Consider the following 13,164-nt stretch of genomic DNA (forward strand, 5'->3'; position numbering starts at 1 on the left):
TTTTGTTCTTAAAGGGGAATTTCACTTTATAACAGTTCCCAGACAGTTTTTAGGTTGCTTGCTTCAATATTTAGATAATTGATACCCGTGTAAGCAACCTCCCCCCCCCCATCCAATAGAAACCCATTCAACATCAAACTCCACTTTAGACTCATTGTAAACACACGTCCCTGCTTCTCATGACTGATATTGTCCTTCTAATGACTGTGTCGCCCTTCGTTAGGTGTGAAAATGACCCCAGAAGTGTTATAAAGTGAAATTCCCCTTTAATGTCAACTATCTGCTGATTTTTTTATACTCAAGTGTTTGTTAGTGTTGCTGCAGTTGTTCATATTTATTTCAGTCATTTTGCTCTCCTGCACATGAGATGTCTTTAATTAGTAAATTAATGTTTTTGAAAACACTCAGTGATTTGTGCTACTTAAAAAAAATTTTTTTTTTACAGTTTTTCATGATTTTCAACAACTTTGCTGTGGCTGCCCTGTGACTTTAGCCAGTATTTTTCAAACACCCAAGCATTCTTGTAGGTCTTCCGTTCCAAAATAACAACAATAAATGAAATCGAAACTCAAACATACGTTGCTTATTGGCACTGAACGGCCTTCATTTTTAGAAGTGTCGGTGTGATTACATAAGATTGAAACGAAACAACAAAAAAGGAAACAGTTTTCTCTCTTTCCAGGTAATTATTTTTCAATAATAATATCTGTGAACACAAGAAAAGAATACCGCAAGGGATAAGCAACATTTGACCATTTTTGGGGACTAAAATGTTTGAATGTGTGGGCCATTTAGTCCGAAAACCAGGACGCAGGCAGCTCAAATTTGTCATTACATTACATCATTACATCGCCCGGATGGCCCTTGGGGGGGGCCTTCAGCTCCTGAAGCAAGCTGATGGGAGAGATGAACATATCAAACTGGGGGCTGTGTGGAAGTTTAGAGCTGGCGTGGTGCTGTCAGAAGTGCAGAGGTCCAGTAAACACTAACATGCTGAGAGATAATCCAGCTCCTCCCAACCCCCCTACACCCCCCCCCCTGCCAACCCCTGTTTCATCCCCCCCACAGCTGGACACAAACACAACCAGGCCCGGCCTGACCCAGAGACCGCACCACTCTTTAGGGCCACAACACACACTCTGGCCCAAAGACCAGCCATCCAGCCTGATAGCACTGCTGTGGCTTTATGATCCTTCATGAATCCAGACATCACCACCGCATACATGTTCATGGGCATCTGCATATGCACATATGTACTGGTGCACAGACATGCACGCTCACGCACACATACACACACACACACACACACACAGGCATGCATGCACGCACGCACACACACACACACACACACACACACACACAAACAAACACGTACACACACACACACACACACACACGGCTATGCACAGCGCCCCCCTTACTTTGCTTACATCTCGGTGGCTGAAAGGTTGGCCCGCGCCGGTCCGGTAAAGCGCGTCTCCTCCCCGGGGGCACCGCGCTGCCGGCGCTCTCTGTCCGGCTGGCGGCGAGTCTCTCGGCCCGCCCAGGCCCCGTCGGCGGGAGCGGCGTGGCGTGGCGCGGTGTGGCGCTGCCGTCGGGTCTGACAGGAGCTGTCGATAGTGATTCACCGGGAGAAAGTGCTCCATCTGTACAGTAAATTACATACAGGACTGCGCGCCGGGGGTCAGGACCAGCCAACCCCTGCTCTTGTTGGGAGAAACAATGGAACAGCGGCAGCAATCAGCGGCGCTGCCAGCCACCTGTTGTGCTTCCGTCTGACAGAACGCGTTTGTGCTGCCGGTGGGGCCCGGCCATTAGCCGGCTCTGACAGTGACTCCAAAGTGAGATGGAGAGGGTATTGAAATGGCGTATTAGTTTTGTTGACCTCTCGCAGTTGGAAGCGCGGGCTCTCTGCAGCTGCCTAAACATGGAGGCGGCGTGGGGAGCGCGATATGGAGCGGAATGCCTCGGCCGTCCGCCATTCCTTTTTTTTTTTTTTTTCTTTCTTTCTGACTGTTGTTTACTCCTGTGACGGAATCAGATCTTGGTTAGCAGAGGCTTGATTGCTGTTCCACTGGCTTGTGTGTGTGTGTGTGTGTGTGTGGGGGGGGGGGGGGGGGTGGTGGTGGTGTGGGGGGTTGTGGAGGGGGGGGGGAGAACAGCAATTTTTTTCCTTAACCAGCCCCTCCCACGGCTTCTCGAAGCAGTCCAGGGAGCAGTACGAGAAGCTCTCCATCATGCACAAGAACATGCAGAAGCTGTACGAGGGCCTGGGCAGCTACTTCGCCTTCGACCCGCACTCCGTCAGCATCGAGGACTTCTTCGGGGACCTGGCCAGCTTCCGCACCCTCTTCCTGGTGAGTCCCACTGACCCCCCCCCTTATGCAAGGGGAATGTACTGCAGCATATTTCATTCAAATATGTTAAACAAGCAACACTGCAGAAGTACATGTGTAAATGTTATTGTTCCTCTCAAATATTGCTATATTGCATTGCTTCAAAATACATTTATTATTTGTTATATTTTCTTAAAGGTCCACATTTACAATATATTGCAGTGGATTTACTTTCTGTAAAGGGCTGTCAGATGACAGTATGTGCTGTCCTTTTCCCTCACTGTTTGAGACGCTGGTGCGTGAGTGCGTTTGGGGTTCAGCTTCTGGAACTTGTAGGAGCTTGAAATGAGGTTGTCTCTGTCCCCGGTAGAAGTTACGGGGGTTGGGTTGGGGTGGGGGTGGGGGGGGGTGGGGGGCTGACAACCTCACAGGATCTTTTTGAGGAGGCCCTGACTTCAAAGAGCCCTCTTCATAACGGCGTCTCCACCTCCGTGTAAAATTCATTTTTTTGTCGTCGTGCTGGCGTGCCCCCCCCACCCCCCCCCCATGTCCCTACGAGACGTTTTTGCCGGCGCTGATCACAGGGGTAGGGAGGGGGCAGGTGACGCGGACGCCGCGCGGCTGCACGCGTCAGAGGTCCCGTACCGCACGCACGCGCACACGTCGGACGCTCCGGCCACGCCCCCCGGAGAGAGGAACCGGAGGAATCAAAGAACTCCGACTGCAAGTGCTTTTCCGAGACGAAGCCAGATCCACCACAATCAGCATATTAATTTATCTCTGAATCAGAGCGTTTCTGCTCTGCTCTGCTCTGGTCTTTTAAAAAAGTACTTTTTTTTTTTTCTTCCTCTGGTGCTCAAGCAGCAATTTTGAGCAAAGTAGCAATTTCGTCTGTCACATAAAAAGGAACAAAGTTTTTTTTTTTAATTTGCTTTAATGGCGTGTCAAACTGTAGCGCTTGGCACGCAGATGAGGGCTCTGGCGTGGGGGGCCGTAATCACAGTAATTTGGGGGGTACTGTACCCTGGATGGACTCCCCGGTAATGACGGGGTGTGTGTCACGGTGCTGCCTGCAGGGGGCAGTGTGGAGACGAGGTCGGGGTCGCGGGGGTCACGGGCCGACCGAGGCGAGAGCCGGCCCGCGCCGCGGAGCAATTCGCGGAAGCTCAGACGGATCGGGAGCGGGCGCGCGATGGGCTTCGGCGTGGTGGAGCGGGGCCCCCACCGCCCTCGACGGCTCGGCGCGGGCCACAGTTAAAAATGGAGTCTGGGGGAAATTATCATCGTTAGCGTTAGGTGACCCGAGTAAGATGCAGGAGAATGAAAGAGGGAGAGAGAGGGAGAGAGAGATAGAGAGGGGCAGACACCAGCTTTTTTTTCCTCTTAAAATGAAGGGGGAGAAGAGAAGAGGGAAGCTGTTGGCTTGTCTCAAGTGCGGGCCGCGTGTTCACCTTGTTTTCCCCACCCGGGGCTGATGGATTCATTTTCGCTGACGCGCCCGGGAGGTGACGGAAGGACGAGCTCGCGGAGCAGATTGAAGCGGACGCAAACCGCGCTCGAAACGTCGCGCGCGTAATACATATCGCCAGCCGCGTAGCTTCCGCCCTGATGAAAGAGACGGGGGACCCTCTTTATCATCAGAGCGGGGCTTTCGTTAGCGCGCGGCGTCGTTTCCGCGTCTGTAGGGGTAAGATCTCGCCCGCTTTTCCGCCGTTTCAAAGCGCCAGCCGAAGACCTCGGCGAGCGTGCAGAGCGAGCGCTGGGAGCTGTGATGTGTTCCGTCTGAGAACGCTCAGAACGTCGCGCCTATTTATCGTACCGCTATGCAGTTTCTTTGTTTCTGTTTGTTTCGGTTCGTCGTATAACGTAAATACTTATGTTCTCCAACTGGTTTTTGTTTCGCATAAAAATGAGGCTTGTGCTTACGAAGTTGCTCTGCTGCATTACGTCAATTCTATAAATGACTACAAAGCCAGTTTACGATTTACATATTTAAATATGATCCAAGGCATTTTTTCTCCCCACTTTCCTGTTTTCGATATATGTGATGAAATGTAATGGCCTGACTTATCACCAGAAAAGCATGACAGGTATTTTTGTGTGAGTTAGGTTTGGACGTCATCTTTCACCATAACATCAACATGGCCAATCGCAGTAGCACAATACCAGATAGTCAGCTTTGTTATGCTGTAAAACAGAAAAACGGTTATAAATGAACATTATCTAGTAGCTAGTTCAATTCTAATACAGCATTGGCAACACGCAATGCAAGTTTGATTGGTTTCTTGAAACCTGGTACTGTGTAGAGGGTGCGTTTTATAGCACGGATACAGACACATTCATTTTTTTCTTGTAATTCCAATTGGGATACACGTAGTAAGTTATTTCATCATTCATGGACTTTCTCCCAGATTTAACATGAAGTGAACTCATCCGTAGTGCAGAATTTAATTTTCATGCGGCACTGAGAGTAGCAGCAGCGCTGAGAGATGGACACTGGAAGCGCACGCTGCATTTACATTTTACATGACATTTATGGCGCCCGCTGTAGCAGACCCTCTTATCCAGAGCGACTTACAGGGTTTACATTCGTTTTATATACGCTCCATTTATGCGCCTGGGTGTTTACCAGAGCGGCCGGGGTTAAGTGCCTTGCTCAGGGGTTTAACGGCGGTGCACCACCTGGGAATCGGGCCCGCGAAGCCGGCTCCCTGAGCACCGCGCTACGCCGTCGCTAATGAAATAGGAGGAGGTATAAAAAAAGGGACTCGGCCTGCGTCCGCTTGCGTAGCGCACTGCAGGGCGTCCCACGGAGCCCGTGGTCCGCCATCTTTTCCCCGCAGACTCTTGGCCGTCTTTTCTCCAGGTAGAAGGTAGTAAATGGACTGCATTTATATAGCGCTTTTATCCAAAGCGCTTTACAATTGATGCCTCTCATTCACCAGAGCAGTTGGGGGTTAGGTGTCTTGCTCAGGGACACTTCGACACGCCCAGGGCGGGGATCGAACCAGCAACCCTCCGACTGCCAGACAACCGCTCTTACCTCCTGAGCTATGTCGCCCCGAGCTAGTGCAGGGGGGGCGTCCAATCGTATTCGAGAAAGGGCCGATGGGGCCGCGGGCTTTTGCTAAAACGCCTGATTCTGCTCATCAGGATCTCGATTGAAAGCCGCGATTAGCTCGTTAGCTCAATCAGGTGTCGTAATGGCGGGTGAAAGCAGAGCTGCGTCCACGCCGGCCCTCTAACGGGTAAGATCGGACGCCCCTGATATATTGGGTTCAAAGTGGCCGGTCTCTGGAAAGCCGATTGAAGAAGCTGTTAAATCCCGGCGTGGCCCAATCCCTTGTGTTTATTTTAAAGAGTAATGGCCCCGATAATGCAGGGATAGGGGGTTCAGAACGAATCAGACCAAATCTCTCTGAGGGACTAATCGTTTAAGTATTTACTTACGGCTCTTATCTCCCTCTGTCTTTCTTTCTTTCATTCTCTCTTTATTGCTTTCTTATTCTTCTTTCTCTTGATTCCCCCCTCTCTCTCCGTTCCAGCAACAAAAAAAAAAAAAAAAAAAGAAATTAACTGAGCCAGAAAGATGACGTGATGTCCAGAAGGTTTGCTTCAAGTCTTCAGGATGCATTAAGATGAGCGGCAAGCTGCCCTCTTCTGCGGCTTCCCCCTCTCTTTCCTGCATACGAGCCGCGTCGCAGAAACCAACTTTCATTTTTCTGATCAAAGTGAGGCACAGTTTCCACGGCGAGATTCACCGCCCCCCCCGGCACCCCCCCTCAAGAATTCAGCATCTCGCCAGTGTTGAGAAAAATACGGACCTCCGCCATGATAGCATTCTCTCTCAAGCGAACACCCGCTCATGAATAAGTAATTAGCGAGCGAGGCCTCGGTGCCAGAGGTACGAGGCGGGGCGTGGCTGTGTGTGCTGTGTGTGCATGGCCCGGGTGACCCCCAGCGGGAGGGGATCCCGTAGCCCTCTTCCTGATTCGCCTTTAATTGATAGATCGCGGTACAGCCAGGGACGTTGCTCAGGTGACTAGGGACTCTCCTGCATCAGCCGCGCACAACTGAGCGCAATATCTCACATCTGATTCTCCCCGGTCTATCCAGCCAATGGCGGTGAGGTGTGGGGGCGGAGTCTGGATGGATTGCTTATTTATGCGGCTTATCCTGACCTACGACCGTCATTAGTTATCAAGTCTGCACGTTAAGAAATGCTGATGGAGCCACAGTACAGCACTGACACTGCCACTCCCTGACAGTACAGTAAGGATATTCATCTTCCTATACATATATATAGGATATATAGATGACTCGAAGGCTTCAGGAGACTTCATTAAACTTTTAAATCGATCATCTGACGCGCGCGGCGTGGCGTGGCGTATTGGCGGTACCTCGCGGGTCTTGGAGTCGTCGTCGGAGGCGCGGCGTCTGCTCTCAGATTTGGGGAGAATGCTAGACGGCCAGGCGCGGCTCTTCATTGGGCCCGCTCCTCGCTGGCGTAAGTGTAAAATGGCCGCCGCGTCCGCTGAAGCCGAACGGCGGTGCGAATCTGCAGTGCGTCGCGTTTCAGGGCGGGGCGTTCGTCTGGAGTGGTTAAGCCTAATGAAACCCTCTGATGAGAAAGGGCAAAGAGCCAGTTCAGCTGCGGTTTATAAATATCACCATGCGTCGTCTCCCCCGTTCTCCCCGTCGTCAGGGCCCCGTGGAAACGACGCTCCTTCGCTGCGTGATGCTGGCCTCTGAATGCGGATCGGTTTTCCGAGCGCCTTCTCTCTGCGCTCAGAGAATCACAATAACAAGATTAATAATAATAAAAAATAATAACAACGTGAACCCCAGGGAGATATATGACCGTCGCTGTGTAATTCTGACAAGGAGCAGGGGGGAAGGCTTTCTGCGTATTAATGAGTTATCAAAGTGCAGCAGATGGGAGATGAGCTAACAGTCTTACTTCTTAATTGAGCGCACTTCTAATAAGACTAATAAAGCCGGGAGAGGTGGGGGGGGCTGCGTGGCGGGGGGGAGGAGGGGGAGAGGGGGGGGAGGCACGCCGGCACGTGACGGAGAGCCCTGCCTGGCTGCCGATTCGCACCGTCAGACGCGTACGGCACCGCCGTCCTCTCGTAGCCTGTCGGCTGCGTCGCAGAAAACAGCCAGTCCCTCAGTCCTGGCAGCGAGATGGAGCGTGATAATGGCGTTCCCGAGGACGACGACGACGACGATGATGATGTGCTAATGCGATGCGGCTGCTGCCTTTCGCGTCGCCGTAGCGCGGCTGCTGTTACTACCGTCGTCGACGCTAATAACTGTGACGGGCTGCCGCTGTAGCGGCCTCGGCTTCTGTGAGAGGAAACACTGATAATAATTAGCCGCACGTTATGGCCGCAATAAGGCAGGCTTTCAGTGTATTAGCCGGTACGAGAAGCTAACGCTATCGCTAATTCGCTACATTGTGTAATTGTCGCGGTCGGATTTGTCACAATTAGAGTGGTGGTCAGCGACTCTAATAAATGAACACTTTTAACCTTTCGTTTGAAGCAGTAGTTTATGATATCTGAGACAGCTGGTCCTTTCCAGAAGGGACAAGTGTATCAGCATGGTTTTTTTCCCCCCCTCTCGAAATTAGGATTCATTTATGCCAATGAGTAACCCATTTTATTTAATACCTATTTATTGCCCCGTAGGAAATGTGGATGCATCTCAATTTATTTACTGAAATTTGTCCGACTCCTAACGGCAAATACAATACAGTAACATGGAAATTGAAATGTTTCTTTCAGAATATTATTATGTCACTCTGTCTGTTGCCCTCATAATTTGTCACAGCTCACCGAATGAGAATGGTACAGTATAGACATGACATATGACACACGTGCCTGTTCTGGTGTACGTGTGACTCACCCTGTATTTAAGGCTCAGTGGCTTCATGTGGAATCACCTTGGAATCTATGAAAGTATCTTATCAATGAAAAATAGCCCAGAATAAATCGTGTGTCAGAGATCGACTTAAGCTCATATTTTTGACACACGGCGGGAAGAAGCTGGATTGGTTATTATTCTCAAACACGCCTCCTTTGAACGATTCTCCTCGTGACTCATGAGTTCAAATTTCAGCCAATAGGAGCCTTAAAAACTAGGAATAGCTCAATGGGAGTGCATTGGCGAAGCCATGTAGAAGAACTGAAAAGGCTGAGAAGGGGTTGAATTGTTGTTAAGAATATCAGAATCATTGTGTTATTGTGAGTAATTTTTTTTTTTAAACCAGTGTTGTAACTGGACCTGTATCTGTGTCAGAGTTTCAGTGCTATTAATAGTAAAAACGATGGTAAGGACAGTAATAAAATCACACACCCGTGTCGGCATGAGCAGGAAGTGGGGCGCAGGAAGTGCAGCGTGGCGGTTCCCCGCGGAAGCCGCGCAGTTTGGGCGCGGCGTGCGAGACGGCGGGCTGGTGGAGGCGAGGCGAGAGGAGACGAGACGTACGCGGAGAGAGCGAGCGAGCGAGCGATGGCGGTAAACAGCCCTCATGAATAACTGAGAGCTGTCTGAGCGGGGGGAGCGTCCGCCCCCCCCCCCCTCCCCTCCGCAGGAAACGCCGCTTCGCGTGTTCGGCGAGGGGGATCCGGCGGGTGGGGCCGCGTCCGCAAGGTGCCCTTGAAGGAAGTTCCGTCCTGGCGGCCGCGTGAAGATTTCCCCCCGTGAGGGAATGGGGGTGGGGGCGGGGGCAGGGGTGGGGGGGGGGCGGGGGGGGGGATGGGCGAGTGTAACCGAGGGCATTCTGCCTCTCTACGTGTATCTGTTCCATCTCTCCGCTGCGAAGCCACAGCGCCGTGGCATACATGTTATACGGCTGTTATGCGCTACATTGCTATCAGCGGAAGATCTGCGGTGGATGTGAAGGTTAAAGCAGCTCAGGCATTTCTGCCCCGCGGTGTAAAGTTCCATTCCGCACCTCGAGCAGGTGACAAATGGAGGCGCCGGCTTCCACAGCCGGGCGTCTCCGAGACGAGATCGTACCGATGCCGCTGTAGCGGATTATATGGAATGCTACGTTTCCCCCCCACTCTGGCGAAACATTATTTAAATAAGCCCTCGATTTTGTTTTTGTTTTATTATATTTTATTTTTTTTGCTGTGATATTTTCTGTGTGTTTCAGTGACTCAAGAAAATCAAACCGAATGTATGCTATTCGCTTAAGATAATTAGCTACCGAAACGCAACCCTGTGAGGTGCCACTGTTATTTTTCTACATTAGGCCATCATGGAACATCATTATTTTCTGTTTATTTCAAGTGACTCAAAAAAATCTAACCAAATATATGATGTTTGCTTCAGATAATTACCTGCTACATTAGGCCGTCTTGAAACATCACGTTTTAAACCCTCCCCCCCCCCCCCCCCCCCCCCCCCCCCTGTACTCCACCAAAACAAAACAAAACAAGAAAAAAAACAAACAGTAGCAGTTCACAGCGTTTTGTTGCGACGCCCGTGGTTGATGGTAATCCTCGCGGTGCTGTTAATCCAGTTTTGGGAAGGTAATGAATACACACCACCTGTCTGGGTCCCAGGGGCCCCTCCTCTGTCTGCTTCTCTTTTCCCCGTCGCCCTGGGAAGGCGTCTCCGTCTACCTGGGCCCCGCTTTTTAAATAACTCATCCGGAGTGCTCTAATTAACCGAGCTGCTTTAAGCTAAGGTTTGTCTATAATCAGCTTTTTCTAATGACTTTGTATTATTTCTTGTGCAAATGCAATTATCGGGCCTAATTTGCCTTAACGTATCGATTAGTGTCCGCCACCGTCAACCTGAGGACTTCCCGCCGTTTTCGGTCCTCTTGCTTTTTATTTTCCAATTTGTTTCATACGGCTTTGTTTTGTTTGCAAATAACCTGTCTGTGAAGGCGCGTGTCAACATCCATTGTGCCAAAGCACACACAGAGACAGAGACGAGGGAGGTCGTAAGCGAAGTCATTTTTATCGCGTTTCGGGAGAGTGAAGAAAATCAAGGTCGCCGACGACATGGCACGCGTCAGATCAAGCTTCTTATTTGTGGTGAAACGTTTACAAATATGTGCCGAGATTAATGGCGTCTTCAGTCTTAAGTTGATTTTCTCGCGGATGTTTTTTTTTTTTTTTTGTATGCAGTGAACATAACAATATTGACTCCTGTGGCATTTTGGGAGATTGCCAGGGCTCTTGATTTGTCAGTTTTCCCTCTATCTCCGCGCACATACTGTATCTGATAACAGAGACTCAACTTTCCTGACCAGCCTTAATGTCTCCTGCTGTTATTTTATTGGATTAATACACCAAAATATGCGCCACCATTTTTCTTTCTTCAAGCGATAAAAGAATATTGATAAAATCATTACCAGAGCCCCGCCATAGGCCAAAAATAAAATGGTGAAAACACAAAGCGATTACATATTTGTTGCCATGGCAATTAGCGGTACTGCGTGTTTGATCAGTGTAAGATAATTATCTAGTGTAATCATGTTTACAGTCAGAATTTCTTGTTTGTTTATTCAAAGTTTTACCCACAGGAAGTATTTCTGAAGCTATGAATAAATAATTATCCAATTAATGATCTAATCCACAAAGGCATTTGTATAATCTCTGTGTTTGTGAGGACCAAAATTGTATTGTGTTCGCACATTAGGGCCCTGTTTGTTTATCAAATATTTATAGGAATTGAAAAATCTCAACACGTCACTTCTGATTACTTAATCTATAATTTTGTTCAATTATGCAGAATTGTGTAACTATATAGGGCTGCGTGTTTGGAGTGGTAATTACTTAATCAATGTGTGCGATGGGGGAAAAAATAACAAAATACAATGAATAATACTTTTTGTGCTTGAATGTAACAGAGTCCTGAATATCCCTGTTTTGACGGGGGCCATTTTGGCTCTTGAGGCTCATGAGTAGCAGAGCAGAGGCCTTGCCCCATTAATCTGGGAAAATGCAGCGCAGGTGTCTCCGCGTCCTTGTCATGCCACAAGGAGATCGCGTCAGTGAGGCCTCTTGTCCTTGGTCATGAAACTGGCAGCACTTTTGACTTGCTGTGTTGAGCTGTTATTTCCACACACACCCCCCCCCCCCCCCCACACCCCCCTTTCATGATCCTGGTAATCCCCCCAATTTAGCAGCCAACAGGACATGCCCTGGCATTCCCGGCCCTGTGGGATTGTAGCAGGGGCTGGATGTTGGTGTGTATCTTGCGGGATGGGGACATATAGCGTGCTGACCCCCCCCCAGTGCTCCCCCTGCCCCCCTTTCCCCCCAGTCACCATCTTTACAGGCAAGCTTGGGTTCACTCCTGGGGGAGGAGAGACAGGTCTCCAAATATTCCACTTTAGGGGGGGGGGTGTCCACATCCCTTTTGAAGGCATTTTTCCAAATGTTCCACTGTAGGTCTGTGCCTCTGTCCCGTCGAAGGCATTTCTCGTAATGATCACTCACATGCTTGAAGGCAGTCCTGTCACTTTTGTACCTGGTGTTTTGAGAACCTGGGTTCTCAAAGCATTTCAGTAAGTGTAGAGGATGACAGGTTTGGTCCCTCTCAGGTGGTTACACTGTGAATGCCCCCATCCTGTGTTTCTGTTTTCCACCCTGAAATTTAGAGAATTTTTGCTCTTTTTTAATGTCTGAATTCTACCGGTTCTACTTGATGCTTTTTTTTTTTTTTTTAACTTAGTTTTTTTTATGTTATGTTCGGTTACTCTTTGCCACACGCTTGGAAATATACTCTTGCCAAGAGGCATCATTGAACTCCAACAATGAAAAGGCGTCATTCTGCCTCTTTCATTAGTGACAGCATATACGCAGTCATCTGCCGGTCAGATTTGTTGCATAAACTTTGCATAAGCAGATCCTTCACCAGGGATAGTTGAATCTGGCCCATGGGGCTTGTAGTCCTGCTGGTTTGTAGTCCCTCTCATCAGGGACTGAGTTGCACCAGGTGAGTGTACTTTCTGGCCAGTCAGTGACGTTATCGGACTGTGGACTATCATGCAGAAGAGGAAGTCAGCGGTACTACTGACGTGTGAGGGCCAGATTTGAGTGTCTGTGTCCTAAACTGTGACGCGCTGTCCCGTCCCTCGCTGTGCTTCCTGTGAGCTGGCAGCTCCTCCCTTTCACATGAGTGCAGCAGTCAGCTCTGCGTCCTCTCTGATTGTGCTGGTCAGCGACAGGCAGCGCAGACTTGGGAATCGTATGGAAGTCATTAGAGAGAGATAGTGCCGTCCCTCAGCTGGGAATTTGCACTCCGGGGCTGTGTGTGTGTGTGTGTGTGTGTGTGTGTATGCGCACGTGTGTGTCTGTGTGTGTGTGGAAACGTGGATGCGCGCATGTGTGTGTCTGTCTGTCGGTCTGTGTGTGTGTGTGTGCATGTGTGGATGCGCACATGTGTGTGTCTGTCTGTTAGTCTGTGTGTGTTTGTGTGTGCATGTGTGGATGTGCACATGTGTAAGTGTGTCTGTGTGTGTGTGTGTGTGCATGTGTGGATGCGCACATGTGTGTGTCTGTCTGTTAGTCTGTGTGTGTTTGTGTGTGCATGTGTGGATGTGCACATGTGTAAGTGTATATGTGTGTGTGTGTGTTTGTGCATGTGTGGATGTGCACATGTGTGTGTGGTAAGAGCCCCTTTCTGCAGGACAGAACGCATGCATGCGAGTGAAAGAGAGAGAGAGAGAGAGAGAGAGAGAGAGAGAGAGAGAGAGAGAGAGAGAGAGAGAGCGAGAGAGAGAGAGAGAGAGAGAGAGAGAGAGAGAGAGAGAGAGAGAGAGAGAGAGAGCGAGCGTGTGTTAGCATGCACACGCATG

At 49.7% G+C, this 13,164-nt stretch overlaps 1 protein-coding gene across 1 annotated transcript in view; it reads left to right on the forward strand.

The window, feature by feature from the left end:
* Nucleotides 1-13,164, forward strand: part of diaph2 (diaphanous-related formin 2) — a 442,997-nt gene that overhangs the window by 367,790 nt on the left and 62,043 nt on the right. Inside the window, 1 exon segment of the mRNA XM_035408002.1 lies at nt 2,193-2,357. Coding sequence (XP_035263893.1) covers nt 2,193-2,357 — 165 coding nt within the window.

The sequence above is a fragment of the Anguilla anguilla genome, chromosome 3 (genome assembly GCF_013347855.1).
Source record: "Anguilla anguilla isolate fAngAng1 chromosome 3, fAngAng1.pri, whole genome shotgun sequence".
Classification (NCBI taxonomy): domain Eukaryota; kingdom Metazoa; phylum Chordata; class Actinopteri; order Anguilliformes; family Anguillidae; genus Anguilla; species Anguilla anguilla.